This window comes from Lytechinus variegatus, chromosome 18 (genome assembly GCF_018143015.1).
Source record: "Lytechinus variegatus isolate NC3 chromosome 18, Lvar_3.0, whole genome shotgun sequence".
In the NCBI taxonomy this organism is placed as follows: Eukaryota; Metazoa; Echinodermata; class Echinoidea; order Temnopleuroida; family Toxopneustidae; genus Lytechinus; species Lytechinus variegatus.
In genome coordinates this window covers 14,868,901-14,894,893 of record NC_054757.1, presented here as the reverse complement: position 1 = coordinate 14,894,893, position 25,993 = coordinate 14,868,901, and the positions used below count along the sequence as shown (strand labels likewise).

The following is a 25,993-nucleotide window of genomic DNA, read 5'->3' as shown; positions in this document are numbered from 1 at the left end:
GCAGTCCATCTTTCTCTTTATTTTCAATCCTCGGCAGTCCGGTCGCGTGTTATTGAGTTTTTCTTTTCTTGTCCCTTCTTTGTTTTCCAATTTAGCTTTTGACTATATAATTCAATTCTACCTTCGTTTCCCGCTATTGTTTGCCATTTTGTCATATTCTAATTCATTTCCCATACATAGGCCTATTTCGGAATGATTTGTTCATTCTCAAATGTTCTTTCGTTCCTTTTCCCGCTTTCCTTCCTTTTTATTAAAAAATACATTTTTCTTTTTTTTCTTTTCACTTTTCGCTTTCCCTTTCCTTTTCCCCTTTACCCTTACTTTCTCCCTCCCTTTTCTCCTATTCCGTTTTTTTTTCCCGGACGGTGAATTCCGCCACCGGGGGCAGCTGCCCCCCCCCCGCCTGTTTCGCCACTGAGTTTACCCCCACTTTACCCCAACAGTGGTCCACTTTATCCCGCTCATGAGGTGTTCCAAATCTTATTTTTTTACCAAAATTTTAAAGTTTAGGAGTCGTTAGGAGTGACGCCTATAGTACCTGGCTACGTTATGCAGCTTAGTATTTTTACTGATTAGGCATAATCAAATGGAACTGTAATTCTGAATAATTGGAAAGCTAGATATGGAAAACTATCAGAGTGCTATTCTTGCCCTACGTCTCCCCGTACTCTTAACTTGATAGAAACTATGAAAAACAGAAAGAAAAGTAAGAAAGAGGTATCATAGCCATGATGTGTAATTTTCAGCCTCGTAAAAGCCGGCCCGACCCCGAAAGGAAACAAGAAAAAGGTGAATTAAGGGAAGAATTGCAAAATATACTTTATACAAAAAAATTAAGCTCGTGCTTCGCGCTCGCATTTAATTGATTGAGACACACAGCTTGTTCTTTATTTAAATAAGAACACGCTTAGACTGTCCAGTTTTCAGGTCGGAATATCAAAATATTTGAGCTCGCGCTTCGCACTTTCATTATTCAATTGGTGATACTTGTATCCTCTTCATTAATAACTAAAAAAAACAGTCCTAATTGACTCCCTTTTCACGTTACTAAAATAAAATTTCGGCTCGCGCTTTGCGCTCGCATTGTTTAGTTGGATACATATCTTTGTTCATGATTATAAAAACTGCTCAGAATCTTCAGGTCTAAGGACATAAAATGTCAAAGAAATTTAGCTCACGCTTCGCGCTCGCATTATATATTAAGACCAAATGAGATTAATAAAAACTAACATATACTTAAAACTTCAGTCTATAGGACCGACCCCTAAAAAACAAACAAAAAATCAGATCATATCGGCCAATCGAGAAAAATGTTGAAGAAAATATTTTTCGGCCCCCCCCCCTTGGTGAAAGCTGGATCCGCCCCTGATAATAGTGTGTGCATAGGAGATATACGCATTATATATTAAGACCAAATGAGATTGATAAAAACTAACATATACTTAAAACTTCAGTCTATAGGACCACCCCCTAAAAAACAAACAAAAAATCAGATCATATCGGCCAATCGAGAAAAATGTTGAAGAAAATATTTTTCGGCCCCCCCCCCTTTGGTGAAAGCTGGATCCGCCCCTGATAATAGTGTGTGCATAGGAGATATACACACAGCAGAAGGGAGTCAACACACTAACAGCCTTTTTGAATTCAGCTGAATGCATCTTACAGACGGTTCTCAAAATCAGTGATACTTGTGTCTAAATAGAGTTCTTAAATATGTTGTTGGCCGACTACCCCTTGATTTTTCTTCTTCTGTGTTGTCTAGCTGCTTCCTTAAATCCTGATGATTCTTGCAGAAAGAAACAAAGAATAGTCACCTTATAGCGGCTGATCGGGGGAAATGAAAATAGGTGAACCCCCACCCCCCCCCCCCCCCCCCTTATTGGCGAAAGCTGGATCCGCCCCTGTACTGTCCGTGCACAAGTAGATCCCTCGCAGAAAAATGGGTACGATAAAAATAATGACATCGTGACGGGATTTTGTTCGTAGGCGCTCCGTCAGCTCCGGCAAGTTATTGTGAAACATGGCCCTCTCAACTTCATGCGTTGCAGGAAGGCTACGCCGTTGCTTTTCGGGGATTTTCCCAAGGATTTGCAGCGTTCCAGCATTGAATTCATCAAGGCAACCATTTAGAAACCAAGGGCACTATGTCTCAGTTGATGATATTGTATCAGGACTTACAGAGGAACAACAACAGGTTAGTGACGTTTTTCTTACGACGAAGTTCAGACTTCGGTCCCATGTATGTAAATTTGTGCTGGTCTTCTGAATGATTGAATCAGACCAGGCCAGGGAGCACTCCTAGTACCAATGAGGTCCAAACATTACATGTATGGACCTCATAGGCGACATCAGTGCTAAAATTGGGTTAGAGATTTATGTGGATCTAAATTTATTGTAATTTCAACAAAAGTACTAGCTAAATTTGAGGCTTTTGTTGAAATTTTGCTTTAATGATACATTAATGCTTCAATAAGTAACAAAAAATTGAAAGAAATGAAGGGGAACTTACATTTTGACGACTTTTTCCTGATTTTCTTGGCAGTTGTCCTTCACTTCTGACTCTCGATCGGACCTGATATGCAGATCACGTATACGCGTTCTCGTCAGGTGATCGGTCGGTTATTCTTTTCGCCAGATGTTGATAATTATATATTTCATAACGCAGCGTTCATCGCAAATTTAGCTGAAAGAGATTGAAGTTGAACAGCGCAAGCTTTAATTTATTCAGAAATAACGTTTGATTGCACAAGTTTCGCCTCGGACATTTAGGATCATTTGGTCCCATATTGGCGTAACTACGGGGGGGGGGGGGGGGGGTGTCCCTACCACCGTCCACACCGGGCGTCCACAAGCCAGCAATTATCTTTTTTCTCTTTTTTTAACCAAAATGCTTCCCCCCAGAAAAAAAGAACCAGGGTTAAAGAGAAAGACAATTATGATAGAGGAACACAAAATACTTTATTTTTTCAGCTTTTAATGCATCGACTTATAATCAAATATTAAATGGGGCTTAGAACATTTTTTTAAAAAGTCAATTAATAAAAATATTCCGCTCTTCGGGATTTGAGCTTTCATGAAATATCCGATCTTTTTCATGATTACCGAAAATACTTCAAATGTCAAAAAAAAAATTATCGGTGTAGTAGCTGATACCTTGCGCCCGCCTTAATTATTTTAATGTTGAGATACTTTGCTTTAATTTAATGAATTCCTAAAAGCATTAATTCTCAGATCATTTGTCGCAATCGAATGATTCGATTGGTAAGCTAGTTGTATAATTATTATGATTCATGAATTGTTTAAAATGTGTCTCTCTATCAGTTTTGAATATTTAAAAAAATGTCAGCTCGTGCTTTTTGCTCGCAATATTTTGATTAGTAAGAAATTCTTGTGTATGCGAGTTTGATACATAAATAACTAGAGAGAGAGGGGGGGGGGTGTCCCTCAGCTACTTGTCCTTGCTTATTCCAATTTTTTTTTATTATGCTCGTGTTGTGAGTATTTCAAAGTCTTTTCTTTTTCTCACCCTTTTTATTGTCTCGGAGCTTCCCTCTATTTCTTTGCTACGATGTATAGCCCATCTTACTTGTTTCATTTTTTTATGTTCTCATTTCATTGAAAACATAATTATTAAACTGACGTAGAAGACTTTACAACAAAATTTTGATATTGTTTTTTCTTGTTTGTTTGGCTTTCTTTTTTCTTCTCCTCAGTCCTTTTTCTAATTAGTTTCCCTTTCCTTATTTTATATTATTTCATTTCATGAGGCATCCGCCAACTTATATACAACAACAAACGTTAGAGGCGGATATCCAGTAAGGGGGCGTGGTGGTGTGCCCTCTAAAAAGAGGAAAATAGGAAGGAAAAAAAGCAGGATTTATCTTGGTGAAGATGATAGTGGTGGTGATGGTGGCGGTGATGATGATGATGATGATGATAATAATGATGGTGGTAGTGGTGATAAAGATGAGAATGAAGTTGGTGACGATGATATGATGATGATGTAATTTTGTCTTTAAAAAAATAATAGTGCAAAGGCGAAATCATTTAAAGTTTATTATGAAAATAGCAGAAAAAAATAATTTGAAAAATTGTACGTATGCGTATGGAAAATCTATCCCCACCAAAAAAGAAAAAAAGTGAGATTTTGTTTTGTTATTTGTGACGGCGTAGGCCTATGCGAACAGCTGTGTGATATAATTATGGTAAAAAAAGTAAATGAAATGCCAAGAAATACATGATAATGACTTTTATTGTACATTCAGTATATCAGTAGATAAATTCATACTCGTTCCAAAAAAAGAAGAAAGTGGGTATATTATGGACCATTAAAAATGGGCAGTTGCTCTATATATTATATTACATAGAATATATAGAGCAACTGCTCGTGTGTAGCGGTAAGTTATTCACCTGATCTACATAATTCATGCGGCGCACGGCGCGTGCGCAATGTTTAATAATTATTGTTGTGAATACAATGAATGTCATCAAAAACATAATAACACAGATCAAATAGTGCCAGCTCGACGCGCAAAATGAGAAAAAAATATATATTTTCTGCCCTGATAATTTGATAACCCTAACCTAACCCAATTTCTAAGTATTTTTATCATAAACAGGATAACTATATACAATGATTGAAATTAACTTTATATTCTTTTGCGAACAAAATGAATATGAAAGACAGCTTTTTGATAAAGAACACAGTTTTAGAGCGTTAGAGCGCGATTTATACCTACAACCGCTAACATAGGCGGATCCAGGGGGGCCGAGGGGCCCGGGCCCCCCTATTGGCGGAGCAAAAAAAGAAAAAAAAAGAAAGGAAAAAAGAAAAGGAAGGGAAAAGAGAGGAAAAAAGAAGAAAGGCAAACATAAGAGGAGGAACATGATTAAATGAAATAACATTAGGGGAAGACTCTGAAAATAATTTTTTTTTAAATCTATTTGTTAGGATAAAAAATTTTCGCTCGCGCTTCGCGCCTTATTGTCTTTTAGGGTATTTGCATATCTTGCTCAATATGGAGCTTGAAAAATCAAACTTTGAAGTCATTATACAAAACATATTTCAGCTGGGAAATTGAACTTTCATTATTTTGTTTCATTTACAAATTGATTTTTAAAAAGTGCTCTGTAAAAATGTCTGTGATATCATCTGAACATTATCATTTTCTGCTTGCGCTGCGCGCTCGCAAAATTTGAATTTTCAGGTACGTATTATTTTCCTGTATTCCATAAAGTTCTCAAAAAGTTCCCTATTCAGGTCAGATTGTTAAAACGTATCAGCTAGCGCCGCACGCTATAGCATTTGGATTAGTCGGTTATGTATATCCCAATATTAATTCTAAATCAAACTAATTTGATGACAGTTTATCAAAAACTTCGACTCGCGATTTCTGCTCGCATTGATAGATATATAATGCCTCTTATGCATAATTACAAAGTGCTTTAAATGTCCAGTTTTCAGGCCATAAAATTAACACATTTCGTGCTCCCATGCGAGAGAAATAGGAAGATGGTCATCAATTTCATATGATGACATAATGCCCTCATAGCATGTTCCGGTCCTATGTAAAAACTCAAAGTAATAAAAATAAAATACATCAGCTCTTTTTTAACTGTGATCCATCACAATTCACAATTTTCCCACAAAGTGTTTGCATTACAGAGCTTAAATTCACCCTTTGTTATATCATATATTTTTAGCTCGCGCTTTGCGCTCTCTTTATTGATTTTCATGATAAGAAAGTTACTTAGAATACCCAAATTCTAGGTCGAAATCTAAAACACACGTTAATTCAGATACGCAGATTGTTCTCTATTTAAATCATTATCCAGTTTCAGATCACAATATCAAAAAGTGTCTGCTCGCGGATAAATAACTTATCCTTTTCATGATAAAACATGAATAGTGCGTCCAGAATCTTTCCCCATAATTTTGTTTACCCATCACATTTCTCCTATTTTCTCCTCCCTTTTATTTTCCATTAATTTTTCTTTCGTTCACTTTTTTTCTGTCCTCTTTTCCCATAATTTATTTTACCCATCACATTTCTCCCTATTTACTCTTCCCTTTTATTTTCCATTAATTTTTCTTTCGTTCACTTTTTTTCTGTCGCCTTTCCCCTTCTAAGTTCTATTTTTTTTTCTCGTCTCACCGCTTTTCCTCATCCCCAGCCCTCGATCGACGCCCGTGCAGATTCGCAAACAATATCAAGAGTATATGTCTACTTGCAAGGGCGGAAATCTCTCCCCAAAGGTAGGGGGACCAGGGGCTGGAAAATTTGACAAGCAAAAAACAAACAAAAAAAGAAGGTTTATCACCCTCTAAAGAAGGTCATCTTGACCAAAAGAAATTTGACAAGCAAACAAGCAAAAAAAAGGGGGCATGCCAAAAGTAAGATCGTCTCTTCCAAAATACATTTCGAATTTGAACGACATGACCAAAAATAGTAGGGGGACATTTCATAATGTGCCCCCTACTATTTTGGGTGAGGGGACATGTCCCCCGGCCCTGGGGTTTGCGCCCATGTGGGTGGGGGTGTTGCGCCTCCCTATCGGGATCATATCACAGCGAGTATACACTCTTCCATATTGGAAGAGTGTTTACTCGCTGAGATTTCGATCTCACACATAATTTTATAAAAAAAAATAGAACAGCTACGCCTTGAACACAGGCCAAAATGCCTAACGATTTCTCCGCGGCATTAACAACTCTCGTAAAGGGCGCTCCATTTATAAATAACGTTGCATGAACAGCTCTCTATGGCGACGAAATTTACCGCGGAATTGCAGCCAGCAGCGTGGGAAATTGGCAGAAAATTCAAGAAGAGAACCGGTGAGTACAGGTTTAACAGTATTCATGTATTAATTAATATTTATTTAATCATAAGAATAATTTTTTTTTACGGAAAGAAAGCTTAGTTCTAAGCTAGGGCGGCCCAAATGCGCGTGAGTGGAGTCCCAGTTTCTTAACACGGGTAAGTATTGCGGTGTCGCCTAGAGTGCCAGGGAGTTAGTTACCCGAGTCGAGTACCCGAGTCGAGCGATGTTCATGCAGGCTCCACTCCATTTCACTACCGCGCCGCTTCACTACGCTCCACCTGCCCGAACATCGGAATGGTGAACCGGTTCGGTTATAATACTGAGTGACAAAGTTGGGATCAATTGGTGGTTTATTGTAAAAATTCTAGAAGAAATATATTTATAACGAGAAAGAAAAAATAGCTTAATTTCTTAGTAGTAACTCTTTACCCTTATTTCACTCTGTAACACTGTATCCATCCTCCGGTTATTCTCGAAATTGGTGATTTTGGGCCAGTATCAATTTCCTCACACATTATTTACGGCCGATTTCAAAACATCGCATGCAATCGGCGATCGAAAATGCAAAGCTTTGGAACGGATTTCTTTTTCTCTCGATGAGAGGAAAATGTAGCTATGTGCGAATACGGGGCATCGCGAGCGCTGGTTTTGGCATGTTTGGTGGCACGGTTTTCGCGCGGGTTTTGCTGCGAGTGGCATCGCCTCTGTTTGGGCGGCTCATTGAAAATGGGGTTTAATGCGCATGCGCACATAGTAGGTGCAATCTCGTGCCTTTTAACAGACAGCTGAATATGTGCTCTTTCTGTACATATAAGTTTCAATGTGGAAACTCGCCTGTAAAGTGTGGATATCGGAGCTTGAAAGTTCATCAAATTTTTGGACGCGTAAATGTTCGAAATTTTTTTATGGTAAGTAAAACAAGAATCCGATTAGGTATACAATTTGACTGGAAATATATTTGAATTATCAAAAAATCCAAACTTACGCGATTCTGACGTTGCGCAGTCCAGATATAAGAGATGCCAGCTACCCTTGTCACAGCCGGTCTCTCGGCAGTCGAGCTGCCCGATGCGCCTGCGGTTGGCAGGGTGATGCTACCCTTGTCACAGCCGGTCTCTCGGCAGTCGAGCTGCCCGATGCGCCTGCGGTTGGCAGGGTGATGGGAGCGGTCGATAGTGAGTCGTTCATGCTGGATTGAACTAGATCGTAAATTGCTTACTTGATGATTATGTTGTGCCTTTTTTGGGAAATCTCTGTCATTATACCGTAGATAATTATTCTGATATTTATTTTAATACATACATTTGTCACAGAAAGATTTATCATCCCAAGGTTATGTTACTCAAGTCAAGAGTCTAGGTGGTTGATTATCGCTTCATTTGGAAACTGGATTTGCTTTTGACAGTGGAATATCAATGTTGACTTTTCTAAAATTAAATTCATGGGTGGAAATCCCAAGGGGACACGTCCCCCTACCCAAAATAATAGGGGGACATGTAACAATAATACATTTTTTTTTCTTTCTTTTTTTCTTTTTTGGTCAAACTTTTTTTGGTTAAAATGACCTTACAACAGTTTGGGGATAAACTTTTTTTTTTAATTTGTCAGAGTTGCCAGCATCCATAGGCGGCGATAGCTGGGGGAAGTGTACCCCCCCCGCCCTTAATTTGAGGTGGGGGACGATCCCCCCCACCTCAATTTTTTTTTTGATAACCTTTTTTTTTCTTTTCTTTTTTTTTTTGCTTGTCAAATTTAGTTTTCTGCATCCCCCTATAATTTTTGGTTGATAACCTTTGGTGTATTTTTTTGATTATCAAAATAATTTGGTGGTCCCCCTAAAATTGTTGGCTTTCGCCGCCGATGCCAGCGTCCCCCTACCTTTGGGGCCAATTTCCGCCCATGATTAAAATGCAAAAAATTTGTTGTTTAATTTTTCACTCTCAGAGGAAATATTTCACTTCCACATGGCTCTATTGTCTATTTTTTTTTCTATGTTATTTATTTTTTTTCTATTTTATTATAATTATTATTTTTTTTCAAGAAGGGTGCAGGAGGGGGGGGGGTTGTGTTCATAAGTTGAAATGGGGATGGGATTTGTATAAGTTTTTGTGTCACTTTTGTTCTCTTGTTTTGAGTGTTGGAGCTTTGATGCCTGTTTTTGTTGCTGTTCAGAGCTTTATTTATGTGCAGTGATTTCACGCTAGAATATGAATATATTTTTTTTTTGTAATCATACATATCTAAGAAATGCATATATTAAAGCTTAATTTTTATGTTTCCTTCTTGATACTTGAATTACATGCAATGCTACATCTTTACACCCTCAGACTCTGCTGCTCATCCTTCCTAAAAAAAATTGGAATCGAATGCTCACGGTCTCCAAAATGAAAGCTACATTATCCATCTATAAACAAATTGTTGAAACAATAAAATACATAAAGAATTGGTGAAACAATCAAATACATCAGAAAAGCATACTTGTATTTTTATACCATACAAAGTACATGTACAAAAGGAATGACATTTTTCATTTGTAAAAAAAAGACCCCATACATACATGTACACAATACTAAAGTTGAAAAAGAGCTAATTGTAATTTATATCAGAAAAACAAAGAAATACATTAGAAATTACAAAAACAATACTTTAAACAAATTCATTTAGGAAATTATCTACATGATGCTGTTTTGATGCCAACTAAATTATATACAAATTATCTCTCATTATCACCTTCATTTGGCAAAAAAAGAGGCGAGTAATTGTGATTTTGCGTAATTTGCATAATTAATTAGAATTGATTAAAAGAAATTATTTTACACATAATAAGAAGAAAAATTACCAAGTGAAATGATTACACATCAATTGAGTTTTCTTTCACCTTTCCATTGATACCTAAATTACTTCAAAGGGCTCAAAAACAAAGAAGTTAGAGCCCGTTGAAGACTTGGGTTCAAAATGGTCACAAAATGGTCACAAAAATCGGTTATGCACTCCATTGACTTTACATTAAGACAATGACCACAAATTTGGATAAATATGCGCGACTTAAACTGGAATAACTTTATAATTTCTTGATGAAAATTTGAGTTCTTGGTATCATTTGAAAGGTCTTTTTAAGGGCTTTCAAATGATACCAAATTCATTGAGATTTGAGGAGTTTCATTTTTTTTGTCACATACCTAGAAAATGCTATGCTATGGAGCAGCTTTCTTTGTTCTTTTTCTCAATAAGATAAAAATGCTATGCCTTGGAGCGAAAATTTGAGTGTAATTTAAAAATGGCACATACCCACCTCGCATTATATACTGTATCACTCACACAACATGCGAGGTTAGTAATACTAACCTCGCACAACGCATGTGGTTTCATAGTGGACTTTGACGTTTTCATTCATCACACGAATGTGAGGGAATGAAAAACGCCAAACATTTCAGTATTTCTCCACTAATGGAAATTTGTTTTTATGATTTAACTTTTTTTTTAATGAATTGGAAATTATTTATAAAAGTGTTTTTATCGCTTACCTCCAAGTCTCAACCAGGATACTCCGTTCGATCCGTCCTTAATACTGCGGTGGAAAGTACGCAAACAACAATCGAAAAGCAATTTTTCGTATCGAACATTCTCAATTCAAGTCGTCAGCGCATAATAGGAAATTGTACCAAAAATCAACAGGTTACATCTCATGTATATACTTATTGGTAAAGTACGCCATCTTTTGACAAGATGATGATGAAAGTGGATTGAACGAGCAAGAAAATAATGCTGATCGCCTAGAATGCAGCTAGCTTGCAACACCGTAAACAAAAGTACGGTAGGCACTTAAGAACCAAGTTTGAAAGGACACTCGTAAAATTACGTCACTCTCGCGATGAATAATCATTAGATCGTGGTCGTGCGTGTTCAATAAAAACTCTCTGCATGCATGCACTCAGTGTGTATTGAACACGCACGACCACGATCTAATGAATATTCATCGGCGAGAGTGACATAATTTTACGAGTATCCTTTCAAACTTGGTTCTTAAGTGCCTACCGACTTTGAAATAATATCGCGCGCCCTCTTTAGGCAAAAGTTGATATCAACGCTGATCAAGAGGCATCTACGTGAAGATCACGAAAAATGCTCTTATTTTATTTAAAAAAACAGCAAAGAGAATTCAACAAACGATCCATATGGTTCGGTAAGTGTCATAGCTCAAATATAATGCTTAGCTACGATGTAAAGTCATAGTTATTTTAGTAAAAAGGGTGTGAAAGATTCGCGTGCACCGGTGCATATGAATCCTTCACACACGAGACGATTTGAACCCTTGAGTGATACTGTATTGCCCATCGGGCATCAGTCACATTCACATCACAATGTTGCACAAACTACTTCAAGCAAGTTTGCTTAAAAAGTAGGAAAGACGTAAAGTAAAAAAGCTTTCATCGCTAGTGACCTGTGCTCGGGATTTCAAACGAACGAACATTATATTGTAATAGGTTAAGGGTATGAAATGATATATGTCTTGTGATATATTCACTGCATGCATAAAATCACTTTCAAATGTTTGAGAAAATATCATTATGGGAAATGTATCTCACATGATATATGGAGGAGCTTCTAGAATGTTATATCACAAAAAGAATATATAACTGTCATTCTATCACAGATTTTTATCAACCCTTCACCAATATCTTTCTCTACTTATTAGCCAACTTATTACAGGGTGACCTCCTTTAATACATATTTACAATTACTTTTTCTGTTGGATGTATCTTTTAGTTTAAAGGATCTAGGCTAGAGCACATTCATGAGTTACATGTCTTGCATTTAGTGGTTTGGTTTGGTCTGGTTTATTTGCCATATAAATATCAAAACAATGTACTGCTTACAAAAATGTAGACCAAAAGCTTCAGTCTCTGTATTTTGGTTGTTCCGCTGAACTGCGTTGGCTCACTCACCAATACATAGACTGAAAAGCTTGGAGGCCCGTACGTACAGACAACGTATTTTAGCAGTAACGTTAGATCGAACAGCGGGAACCCGATTTTCCGATCATTTTTTTGTACATAAAATGTCATATTATGAAAAAGAAATCACATCCATATTTACGAAAAAATGTTTAAAATTCAGAAATATCGTACCTTAGACCTCAGTTACCGCTAATTCTTTTGAAATGATGATCGAAACATCGTCATCTTCGATCCTTTCGTTGGTCAAGGTAAGTTGCCATCTTGGATGACGTCATCATCATTACAGACGTATTTACCAGTCGCTACCTATCGCGATTTGTGCCGCTGCTTTGCGCTGCGCTTGGACATATTGATGTGCGTGCGTTCGGAACTTGTCGCTCGCATTGATTGGCCAAGATATCAAAAATTTAATCGGAAAGCCTTGATAAAAGCACAACTCGTTGACGGCTGCCATATTTTCCTCTCCGGCAGAAAGTCAAAAAATAAGGAATAACCCGGGGAATAACTCATCGGTAACGTATATTTTCAAAATATTATAAAATGTATATGATATCAATAGAAAGATTAGAGTCTAACGAAAATAGTGGACCTTCGTCCAAGATAATATAATGTCATTTAGAATCTAAAAGAAGTAACAAATCTGGACAAAACCCGTCCGCCGAATTGTCGGACCAGATTACACATGAAGGCTCGTACTGACACATTGCCGTCGGTAAATGGGGATTGTAGTAAAATGTCAGAAATTGTTGAATAAATCCCCAGAAACGACGGTTGTTCCTGTCTAACAAAAATGCAGAGTAACTGCAAATATTTGCATTATATTTAAAAAGCTGGGAAAACAGTTCTTGGTATATTATAGACAGCTGGCAGCCGTCTGTTTCGAGGAGTTTTTTAAACATTTTTTTTTTCATTTCTCCTCGTACACAGACAGCTCGCTATCGTGCAGCCACCATTAGGGGACTTGCAATGCAAAATCCCCCCGTCGGGGCTCTTCGATTTTTGTCTTTAATGAATAAAAATTTTGAAAATTAATGCAACCAAAATGCAAATTAATATTCCCTCTTGGCATTAATTGCCAAAAAACGGAGAAAAATAAAGTTAAAAGGAACAGAAACAGTGACTTACCTCGCAAATTATCACGCAAATTCACGTCCCCGTTTTATCCGATCTTAAGTACATACACATATGGCCATTGAGTCCCCTGTACAGATCGCGCTAAAACTTCGGTCTCTGTATTTGGTGAGTGAAGCCAACGGAGTTCAGCTGAACAACCAACATAACAGAGACCGAAGCTTTTGGTCTAGGTATATTATTGCTCTGTAATTAGCTTGATGTAAAACCCTGTACTTTCAATCAAATTGTGGTTTATTACACTGGCACTCAAGGGCCACTTGTCACCATATTATGATGGCAACTTCAGGCCCAAAGAACAATTTAAAAAGAAAGGAAAAAAAATGGTTATGGATGGATCACTCCATCCAGTTATTGATATATTAGATGGTTCTCTTCTTCCTGGAGATCCAATGATTGAATGATGAAAAAAAACAAGCAAGCAAAATATAGTATCATTGTGACTGTATGCTATTTAAATAAATATTTCCTCCAATGCACATTTTTCACTACATTTTTCTCTTGATGTAGCTCCGAGAGACTGTATTCAAGTTTGCCCAGCAGGAGCTGGCACCCTATGCAGCTGAAATCGATGCCAAAAATACATTTGATAACCTGAGGGTAAGTTAGCAAGAGCATTTTAACAAAGAGATCATCAGAATCTTTGGTTTATGTTTCCATGAGCTTGATTGATAGGAGGGAGAATGAAATTCACCCTTTAGAATGCTTGGAAGACAATCTGATAACGGTTTTGTTCTGACTTTTGAAAGAGGATACCTTTCAAATGTGAATATTTACAAGTATGTTTATAACTATAACCTGTCAGTAGTGACCTTTTCCGGTTTATTGTACAGACACACGTAATGTATTATGATTCATTCTGATAGGGTTCTAAAGTAGACATGTAAAAATGATTTAGACTGATAAATTACAAAGCTATTTTCTCTTCATCTAATCTCTTTCTTAATTACATGGTTTCTTTGAGGTAGGATTTTGGTTATTATTGTATAGTATAGTCTATAACCCTGTTACTTTACAAATTTATTTTGGTTTCTTTCTTGCTTGTTATCCTCTTACAGGAATTCTTCCAGAAGATGGGCAGTATGGGTTTCCTTGGTATAACTGCACCAGGTATGAAATTACTGAGCTTCTCTATGTGATAAGCCATAGACTAGCAGTTAACCTGAGCTGGATTTGTCCTTAACCCTATCTAGTCTGGGGTATTTTGGGAGTTCATCTGGCCGGGGGGGGGGCCTCCCAAGCCCCCCTTGAGATCTCGGCCATCAACCGTGCGATCGCGCCAAAAATTTGCACGTGGGTTGCCTGGGACATGATCTACAAAGTAGTATAGTAATTTATTTCATGCGAATCACTATTAAGTGATTATGCTAATTTACGTGTAATTAGTATGCAAAATCATACTTTTTCCTCTAACTCCCTAAATAAAGCTCCAAATGTATTACTTTTTGGTATAGAAACTCTTTGTGGTGTTCTTAGCAAGTGTACATGAAAGAAATTGCGATATCAAATCGTTTTCTTATGTATTATATTGTTTTTGGCAATTTCTTATGTATTTCTTTGTTTTTTTTTACCTTTTGTTTTTCATTGTTTTTTCAATGAAATTTGTTGGGGACTGTTCTGAGATCATAAAAAACAGAAAATAAATACATTTAGACCAGCAAAACTAAAAATAATCAAACATTTATGGATTTTGGTTGAAAACACAATATGCATTGACTTTGTACACAAAGCCACGTTTTTGAGCAATTTTTGGTCCGACATGCACTTACATAATGTTGTGTAATTTCGGAACCACGTACCTGGATGACGCAAAATTGGTCTCAAAAGTTACGCAAGACTTGAAAGTTAAAAGTCAGCGAGCAGCACGGTCAAAAACATTTGTGCAGCAAAAATATTGCGCGATTCGTTGAGGGGGGGCCTCCGAGCCGCCCCCGGCCTAGATAGGGTAAAAAGACAAGTCAACCCCCAACCATTAATGGATATGCATAGTGTATTGATTTCAATTAAATTGATTCAAATCCTACTCTCTTCCACTTCCTCCTCCTCTTCTCCTTCCCCCAATCCTCCTCCTAATGTAGATGTGTAGATGTATGTGGTTAACATATTATGGGGATCCAGATGTACAAGGGTTTACCTCTCTCATTTAATTAGTTGTTGCTGGTAGACTTTCAGGGGCACAGCTGTTTTTGCATGCCAAAAATTTAGTATCCGGAGAGTCCATTGGTATATTGATCGCTTCTCAAGATCTTATCAACTTATTCTGGTGGAATATGAGCATGAATGAAATTCTTAAAAAAAAAAAACATTGATTCATTTGGTAATGAATGATTGGATCGATGGATCAATATCACTGGTAGGGCCAGCTCATATTCTTTTATGGCTTTTACAGTCAAGTGAAAATACAGTACGTTTGAATGATGTGTCTTCATTTCTATGTACAAGGCACACACACAGAGTGTTTGAGACACACATTCATTGTGGTATTGACTCTAATCTACTGGTAGTTGGAAGTGTAAGGTCATAACAAAAAGCAATACAATTAAATTCCTTTGAAGTTTGAATGTTAGTGAATAATATGTATTACCATCTACATGTATGTGAGGCCTTTTTGCAGTGCATTTTAGAAGCAAATATCCCAGTGCATCAGATTGCGTTATGTGCCAAAAATGTTTAAATTTCCCACACGCCAATGATCAATGCTTTGCAATAATGTGCTGTATTGCACTGTTTGCACTGTCTATTGAATGATGATATGATCATTAAAGATTATGATAATTATATTTGATTGCTTTTCTCAAAAGGATACCAGAAATATTCCACTTGTTAGGGCCAATATTGCACTCATCTGGGATTCCTGCATTATTGGCCCTATTTTCCAGAATATTTTTGTATCCCATTCAGAAATAGTATACATACAGGTACATGTAAATCTTTCTTCTACTTTTTTTTGCAGAAAAATATGGGGGTTTGGCAGGAGGTTATTTAGATCATGTGATCATAATGGAGGAGCTATCAAGAGCATCTGGAGGTATCGGTCTCAGCTATGGAGCTCATTCCAACCTCTGTGTGAATCAGATTGTGAGGAATGGAAATGAGAAGCAGAAGGACAAATATTTACCCAAGGTATGTGTTTGTAAACAGCTGCAAAATGTATACTAAAGTCCCCAGTTTTACATGATGCAGAAAACAAACAAAAAACTACAGATTTCACATGATCTCCCAGGAAAATAATTTTTCAGGCCCCAAAAATTGAATTTAGAAAAATGAAGTGAAAGCCATATCATTACCAAAACAAAATCTAATAAACAAAACTAAGTACCCCAGTATCAGAGAAAAATCTGCTGACCAAACCTGCAGGTATTGTTTACTATGTGTTGGCTAAGCTTAACTGCATTCAGAAGTGGTGTACCTTACAATGTTTGCTGGAATTTTCTCTATTTACTATTGCTTTATCATTATATTTGATGCATTACCATAGATAATTGAAACTTGCATGTTAGAAAGCGTAAAGCCAAAAACATTCCATTCTGGTCCAGGAATTTGTGAGTTATTTGATACTCAATATTAGGAAATTTCTAATGAATGACAAATCTCAATATCATGCTAAAGTGTAGCTCAACTTCATTTGATACTCTGTCCTTTATCTAGCTCATCAGCGGTGAGTACATCGGAGCTCTAGCTATGAGTGAACCAAACAGTGGATCAGATGTTGTTTCTATGAAGCTCAAAGCAGAACGAAAAGGTAAATAAATAATCAGGATCCCCATTTCATAAAATTTGTAGAATGGTGATTACAGTTTCAACCTACAGAAAGCACTAAATTGATTGGCTGGTGGTAAATTTATCATTGCGCATTTGCTATTGTAACAAGTCTTTATGAAATTGGACCCAGATGAGCAGGGGCCTGTTTCATAAAGGACTTGGAATTATTGTAACTTTGTCATTTTGGCAAATGCCATGGTAACCTTGATTTTGATTGGCTGCTGAGCCCTGTTACCATGGCAGTTGCCATTATGGCAAAGTAACAACAGTTGCAAGTCCTTTATGAAACAGGCCCCTGTTCTGTAAAATAATCAATTTTTTGGTCTCCATTTTCATGTTACTCTTTGCATATATTAAGGTTTCATGAAAGGACTCGTTGGACATTTTATCTGACAGTTACCATAGTAACAGTGCTTATCAGCCAATTAAAATCAAGGAAAGTCAGAAAAAGTCAAGATTTGTAAGATCTCGCCAGACAAGTTGTTGGTTGCCCTGACAAATTCCCATTTAAAGTTTTCTGGCTTTTTATTGTGCAGCATACATTGATATATTATATGTGGGACTTTAGCATATTCTGTCTTAAGCTCTGTGAGTAAAACTGACTGGCATCTTGGATATCTGGAGCCATAATGATTAATGAGGTGCAGAACATATACGCGAGTAGGATGTATGTATTGGGGCATCGTAGTCTATTGGTTCTGACTCTCGTCTTTCAATCAGGGGGTCATGGGTTTGAATACCAGCCATGGCATGTTTTCCTTCAGCAAGAAATCTAACCATATTGTGCTGCACTCAACTCAGGTGAGGTGAATGGGTACCCAGCTGGATTGGTTCAAATCCCAGCTATACCATGTTTTCCTTCAGCACGAAATTTGCCAACATTGTGCTGCACTCAACCCAGGTGAGGTGAATGGGTACCTGGCTGGATGGGTTTGATTCCCAGCCGTGGCATGCTTTCCTTCAGCAAGAAATTTGCTCACATTGTGCTGCACTCAACCCAGGTAAGGTGTATGGATGCCCGGCAGGATTAATCTGAATGCACTAAGTGCTGATGAGGAGTTACAAGGATGAGTGCACAAGTGAATGAACCTCATTTTGACTTGGCTTTCTGTGTGTCTTAACCTTCTCTCTTTTTTTTAATTATTTATAGATGATCACTATGTTTTGAATGGCAACAAGTTCTGGATCACCAACGGGCCTGATGCTGATGTTCTTGTCGTCTACGCCAAAACAGACCTTGGTGCGCAACCAAGTCATGGCATCACAACGTTCCTCATTGAAAAGGTACAACACATGGCATTCCTCAATTGCATTTGATCTCTGTCATCCAGAAAAAGCTAGGGACGAGATTCCAGTCAGGAAATCTTGTTGAGGGCAAAAATTTTGCAAGAAAAGAAAACATCTCCGTGTCAGCTTTCACCTGGAGTGTAATCTGCATTCCTCATCCCTTTCATCTACATGTAAAAGCCTCACTTAACCCTAAATCTCCCGGGTATTTTGATTCTTGTCATTCCCGGGGGGGGGGGCCATAATGGCCCCCCCCCTTAAGATCTCGGCCGCCGATCGCGCGAGCGACGCAAAAATTTGCACGCTGGTAGTGTGCGATGTAATCTACAAGGCTGTATGGTAAAATTTTCCAAAATAATGAGATTTTATTTATATGAATTAATTATGCTAATTTATGCATAAATCATACTTTTTGCTCTAATTCACTAAATAAAGCTCCTAGAATGCTAATTTTTGGTAAAAATTTTCTTTGTAGCATTCTTAACAATTGTAATTCAAAAAAACTTTGGTTTGGAAATAAATTTCTTATGTATTTTATTGTTTTATGAATTTCTTATGTATTTCTTTGTTTTTTTACTTTTTTTTTTGTTTTTTCAATGGAAATTGTTCCAGACATAATTCTGATCATAAACAAGGCAAAATTAATTAAGTTTAATCAGTAAAAGTAGAAATAATGATACATTTATGAATTTTGGCTAAATACGCAATTTGCATTGGATTTGTACATGAAATCACGTTTATGAGCAATTTTGGGTCTGACATGCACTTGCATAATGTTGCGTAATGTCGTAACCCCGTACCCGGGCGTCACAAATTTGGTCTCAAAATTTGCGCGAGACTTGAATGTAAAAAGTCAGTGAGCTGCGAGGTGAAAAAATTTCGCGCAGCAGATATATCGCGAAAAATTGTTGAGGGGGGGGCCATTATGGCCCCCCCCCCCCGGAGAATTAGGGTTAAAGCACACTGTAATGCAGGCATGCATGCAAGCGATATATATAAAACCACATTCACAAATTTAAAAAGTGTAAAAATTGATAATTTAGAATCAATTATTGCACCTAGTTGATAGATGCTTTGAGCCCTGTCCACCTGTAAATTTTCATTAAAGGAGAATGAAACCATTGGAACAAGATAGCTTGTGTGAAAACAGAAAAATCAAAGAAACAGATCAACAAAAGTTTGAGAAAAATCGGACAATAAATGAGAAAGTTATGAGCATTTAAATATTGCAATCACTAATGCTATGGAGATCCTCCCATTGGCAATGCGACAAGGATGTGTGATGTCACTGATGAACAACTCTCCCCATTACTTTAGTATATATTTCACTTGAATTGCCTCTTTTATCACATCTATCCATAGATCATGTGTTCTTTCTACATGAGGGCATGTAATACATATATTTTAAAAATACATCATGGATACAGAGTTTGTATCATCATAAGAAAAAGCAAAAAGAGACATTTTGAGGGTATTTTATAGTCCACCAAAAGGAAAGTTGTTCATCAGTGACATCACACATCCTTGTCGCATTGCCAATGGGAGGATCTCCATAGCATTAGTGATTGCAATATTTAAATGCTCATAACTTTCTCATTTATTGTCCGATTTTTCTCAAACTTTCTTTATTCTTATTCTTTAATTTTTCTGTTTCTACACAAGCCTATTTGTTCCAAAGGTTTCATTCCCCTTTAAAAACTTTCATTAATGTGATACCCGGCAATATTGTAGAAATAGATGGGTTCTGGCCTGACAGATAACAAAGACAGGATCTTTGCTGTACACAGGAATTTGATATGTAAAAAAAATACATATAAAGTTCTCTCACTTTATATCTGTTATTATGCCCACTGGTATTCTCTGTACATTTCTTTTTATCGGAATTGAAAATAAGTGAATTTCATTTTTTTTTAATGTAATGAGACATTCATTGACTGTGGCACTTTTTACATTATTATTTTATTTGAAATAAAAGGATGCCATGAACAATATTGGTGGATTTTTTTTTGGGGGGGTGAGAAAATTGTAAATGGTATTAAGGTCAAAATTTCTAAAGGATAGGAAAAGGTAATAATTTCTGCAGGCTAATCCCCCCCCCCCCCTTACATGAAAAATCCCTATCCTGTTAAAATTGAATAAGTAATCTGTATATTCTGGTTTCTGTAGGGCATGGATGGCTTCAGCACAGCACAGAAACTTGACAAGCTTGGCATGAGAGGATCAAACACATGTGAACTGGTATTTGAAGATTGCAAAGTGCCAGGTAATTGATTTCATGACAGTACCATTCACATATGAAGTGATATTCAGAGATTTGAACAGTTCGAGGGAAGACTAAAAGGTTGAATGGGTGGAAGGCTTCTATTTTATATATATGTTTTCTGTAAATGTAATATCACAACATTTCTAGAAGAAACATACATGTATCTTTACCACCAAGCTTTTATTTTTGTGAATAAATGTAAAGGTCTAGGTAAAACATCACTTTCAGAATTGGACTGACCAATGGAAGTAATTGAATTTAATAAGAACTTGACCATAAATGTCTGTTTTGTTTGACAGGATGGGGACAAGAATGTTGTTACACTGTATATCTTTCCATATTGTTGAAGTAAACACTTTTATATTTTTTAGTAAAATGTTTTTTTAGAAGGGAGTATATATCACAGATTGACTTTGCATCAAGGTAAATGCATTATGACATCTACTTTTATCATACTTGTTTAGTAATGTAGGAGAATTATACTGACCACAGTTTTCTTTTATGTTGAACAGTTGAGAATGTGATGGGATCGTTAAATAAAGGAGTCTACGTCTTGATGAGTGGCCTCGATCTAGAAAGATTAGTATTGGCTGCTGGACCAATAGGGTAAGTTCAAGCTAGCTTTAAAGGCATATTATTGTGTTTTCATGGGAGATTTGACTCCATTCTGATGTAAATAACCACGAGTAAAACAAGGTTTACATATATGACAAGCAGACATAAGGAACGCCGCTAGAAATTGCCTCATGATGAAGTCATTACTGTATCTCAACTTTTCCCTGGCCCGCCAGTTGCCCAAGGCAATGCAGGCTTGGTTGAAGGGATTCTTGTAGGTACGCTAAGTTTGCTTCCCCCCAATTCGTCTGTATTATAGAGTTTTCCATTGCTTTTCACAAAGTCTGGGGTCAGTCCCCCATGAAGGCTGATGCCTGTGTGACTTTATATTCCTTCGGAAAGCACTTTCATAATTCTTGTTTATTACATCATTGCTCTCAGCCTTATGAATCTCTGTGATCTATTAGGTGGCATTCCGAATTGAGGTTATCATGAAAGATTATCTAAAATTATCTGTTAAAATTCTCTTTCAAAGGAGAATATAAATGTTAGCAACTCAGAGCATGGCAAAGCTCAAGTATGTCTTTCTTGACTGCTACGCTAAAATTTTGTTTCATGCAGCATCTTTCCATTGACTTTTATATGCATATGTCTGTTGTATATTCTATTCATAAACCCAATGGGTCAGATGCATAAAAATTAGCAATTGCTGGAAAGCAAAGCACAAGCAATTGCTAGCCAAGCAAAAGATCATGCCTTAGCAATTGCTTTATTTGGTATGCATTACTTTCACTTGTGCTTAAATGCTTTACTTGCCTTCAGAAAGCAATTGCTGGCAGTTTGAACAATAGCGACGTCGTGGTGGTGCGAACACGACTCACAGAGCAAAGGCTTGACCTAAATGTAGAGGTGTGGCAGTGCAAAATACAGCTTCTCTCATGTAGCATAATTTCCTATGACATGGTGTCAAACTATTCCTTTAACTTGTTTCTAATTCATGAATTTATATGGTTTGCATTCGGTTTGCTCTTACTATGGAGAAAAAAAATGTTCATATAGGCTACTTTACACCTTGGGGTTGTATCTCAGGTGCATAAAAATTGTTGTAAAACGTGAATGCCCTGATAAAGCAAATGCTCAAGCAACTCTGAAGGAGCTTGAAAAAATCCAAGCAGTGCTTAAATACACAAGCAAAATGTTTGCTTTGTGCATACACTTTTTACCATTTGCTTTGATATTTGTCAAGCAAATGCTACCAGGTAGTTAGCAATTGCTTGAGCTTACTAGCAAAAGCATTTGCTAGTTTATTTTATGCATAAAGAATCAAGCAAAAGACTAGCAAATTAAAGCAATTGCTACTTTTTATGCATCTGACCCATTGTTTTTTGTGGATACATGTATTTGGAGGTTTTATATTGATATTAATGGAGAGGCTTCACAGTATACATGTACCATGTATTTTTTGTGGGTATATGTTTGGTCCTGAAAGGGATTATCCAAATTTGGTGTTTCATATCAGCAAGTATGTTCTTATTGTCTGTAGGAGAATGGAAACCACAAGAACAAGTGCCTTTCTCCTGAAAATGCTGAAAGCATTCTTTTTGATATGTGAAGTTTGGGTGGTCCCTTTTAGGACCAAAACATGTGCCCACGAAAGATAAATGGTGTAACACGAAGACTCTACATTCTATTATTCTACATCGTGGACACCTTGAGATGTTATAATGTTATTTGTTCCATCACAGTTTAATGCAAGCAGCTTGCGATGCAGCATTCCCCTACCTTCACCAAAGAAAACAGTTTGGTCGGCCTATAGGAGAGTTTCAGGTAAGTGGGTTTACATGTATATTAGGCCCGTTTCGGGTACACGTGTACACGCACGGTCAAGTCAGTGCACGTGTACTAAATTCCATCACCGTGTACACGGTAGCATCTGCATAAACAAGCTCACAGCCTCACATTAAATCTTAGTTCTCACACACTGCACATGTTTTAATTACTAATATGTCAACATATTTCAATTAATCCAGAGTGAGTTCACTTCCAAAATCGCCAATTTAATCCACATTCTTTCTGGAGACTCACGTTTTTGTACCACGAAATGGGTCTGCTCCGGTCTCAAAAGCTCGAAAGCGTTGCTCAATCACACTCAGAGTCAATTTGAGAATCACCAATTGCGATAGCAATCATCGCTACAACTTACGTGTTATACGCTCGCACACAAGCCTACAAACAAACGCTCTTCAAATTGGCAACATAATAATGAAAATTAATCGATAACTTCAGTAACACTTATTCTGCAGCGATCTGTGCATGCATGTACGGTACAGTATACAAAATGCGCATCCAACGAGCGTCGGCGCTAGCTAGGGCCCTGCACTGATTTTCTTTTGCATTCTTTGTTAATTTAATGCGCTGCTAAGCCGAGTAATCTTTTAATTTGCACCAATTTTTGTGGATTGATACTTCAAACTTCTCAGGTAAGCTTTAAAACCATGACTTAGGCTACATAGACCCCTTTTTATGACATGTTGATGCGGGTCCGTGTCGACATGAAAACAGAACTCGCTCTCACAGTGTTTACAACGTGTACACGACCGAAAAACACGCCGTGTACACGTGCATCAAAAATGGACTTTCAAAACGGGCCTAGTTTATATTAACAACTCCCAAATCATTAGGATGATTTTATTAATTATTACACTTCCTTATACAGGTCTTATCACTTTTTTATATCAGAAAATCTTCCCTTTAATGTAGTGTGGTAACTTTATTAGGAAGCTGTGCTTTGGACTTTATCTAGTCATTAAAACAAAACATTTTACCAAAAGTATGAGTTTCAAAGTCTTGCCATCACTTGATAAGCAATGGTATGTGAATCATGTTGTAAGATCTATTTATGAGAAATGTGAAGTTGGAAGAACTGGTAATTCACACAGAAAATACTGTTTCATTTCCAGTTAATGCAAGGAAAGATGGCTGACATGTTCACAAGGGTAAACTCGATCAGGTCATACGTCTACAACGTTGCTCGTGCTGCGGACAACGGTCATGTCAGTGCCAGAGATTGCGCGGCTGTGATTCTTGTTGCCGCAGAGACGGCAACACAGGTCTGCTTGGATGCCATTCAATGCTTAGGTGAGTAAGATAGAAATGTAAACCCATTTGGATATACATGTACATGTAATGACCTAATTTTATGGTTGGGCCCAGTGAATTAATATAGAGCCCATGTGCATCACATTTTTATTCACTGTCAAGTTTAAAGGAAAATAATATCAATTATTAGCAATCACTGTTTGTTCTTTACAAACTCTGTAGCTCCTTAACAAATTCTCTATCCACTCCATTGACTTGTAATGTATGAACTTACAAAGAAAAATTCTGAGGTTTGCTGAGGAAGGTCAAAGATTTCAAATACGGGATCAGTTTAGTAATCTAAAAAAGAGAAGGTCATATTCTTGATCTATGATTGAAAAAGATGGTTCTCGTTCCAAAACAATGTTTCTTAATTCATAGTTGCACCACTCGTGTTGTTTTACAGAAAAAAAATGAATTAAGCAATCCAAAGTGTTCAGTCATGTCATTGCAAGTTAATTATAAGTTCTCAAATTGAACAGATACATGTTAGAAAATGCATGATGCCAATGCCATTAAATAATCAAGGCAATGCCATACAAATTTCTGATAAAATGCGCAAATCCCCATTTGGAAAAGTTTACTGTAGCAAAGCAAACAGCTGTGTACGCTTACTATGCAAATGTGCAGTCGGCCAAATCGTATTGCATTGACTTTGCACGTGAATGATGGATACAATGTTTTGCTTGATTGCGTGCATTGAAATTGTGGTCAGGGTTGTTGCTTTCCTTATGACGTTTTTGTACAGGGGAAATCTAAGCCACTCAAACCGAAATTACAAGCAGTTAACTTTTTGCAATATCTTCTCTAATTCTTTGTTGTGTGTAAATGTAAAACTAATCGATGGTAAGCACTTGTCTTGGTTTTTTTTCTACATGTATTTCTATAGCAATAAAAATCTTGTATGGCTTGGGAGAAAAGTGCAAATTATAGTAAACTTTGAAGTCATATTTCTCTGAAAAGGGTTTTGCTCTGTCATATAGCAATACGCTGGTTTGCCAGTGGATGACCGTCGACGATATAGGGTTTGACACACTGGAAGTACCCATGATATAACCACATCACTATTGAATATTCCAAAATATCTCATCATTTTATGTGTTGGGTTTGTTCGGTTAGACATATATGTTTATACAATGTAGTAGGCCAATTACATATACATGTAATATCGAATCATTTCAATTGTTGAATTTAATTTTGAAATAGTATTTTTACTAAACTTGTAATTTCAATGTGGCTTATTTCATTTATATAGGGTGGTTATCTCGATAAAACTTGATAGGTTTTTATGACCACCCAATTCCAATATTTGTTATGGTCATTTGTTTCTGTTTATTGTCTTGTTTTACATGTACATTACATTTTCTTGCCTTTTTGTTGTACATTGTATGGATTGATGTTTATTGGAATTGAATAAAACATTTAATTGAATTTTTTTTCCTTTGATATTTTGTTTGATTAGGTGGTAACGGGTACATCAACGACTATCCTACGGGTCGGCTGCTCCGGGATGCCAAGCTGTATGAGATAGGAGCGGGAACCAGCGAAGTTAGAAGACTCATCATCGGGAGATCATTCAATGAAGAATTCAAATCTCTTCTCTGAAAGGATAATGTGCTCCTGTTTTGTTGAGATATGTCATCTTCATGCTGCATTCAATTTCCCAGAGGTCTTAAGTAATCTAGCATTTAAAAAAAAATTAATACTAGACAATGATTTCATAAGATAGCCTTTGAAAACACGGTTGCTCATCTCCATATCGTGGTAGATCTAGGTCTTGCTAATTTACCTAAACCTAACTCTGTGAAAACATGAAATCTATGCTGAAAAGGACCACACTGAAGATTACCAACACAGATGAGTATATGTGGGGCAGTGTATTATTACTGCTTGGAAAAAGACCTAACACCTGGCTTGAATGTCATGCTGGTTTTGTCAATTTCTCAACAATTACACAATATGAGGTATTGATGGGGATTTATTCACAATTTCATTGTAAGCTTAAGTTGACTTACACATACGGGGGGAACATTATTACTTAAGTATCATGTTTCAGAGCTTTTTAGTAATTATTTAT

The 25,993-nt window shown here is 36.9% G+C and overlaps 1 protein-coding gene across 1 annotated transcript; it reads left to right on the top strand.

Moving 5' to 3' along the window:
- Positions 1–1,979: 1,979 nt before the first annotated feature.
- On the top strand, positions 1,980–25,993 carry LOC121431974 (isovaleryl-CoA dehydrogenase, mitochondrial-like). The gene is made up of 11 exons (XM_041629773.1): positions 1,980–2,194; positions 13,422–13,511; positions 13,970–14,021; positions 15,865–16,034; positions 16,560–16,653; positions 17,824–17,957; positions 20,127–20,223; positions 20,736–20,829; positions 22,524–22,605; positions 23,739–23,916; positions 25,379–25,993. Exons 1-11 carry the CDS (start codon positions 2,021–2,023, stop codon positions 25,519–25,521), a joined length of 1,308 nt encoding a protein of 435 aa, XP_041485707.1. The 5' UTR covers positions 1,980–2,020; the 3' UTR covers positions 25,522–25,993.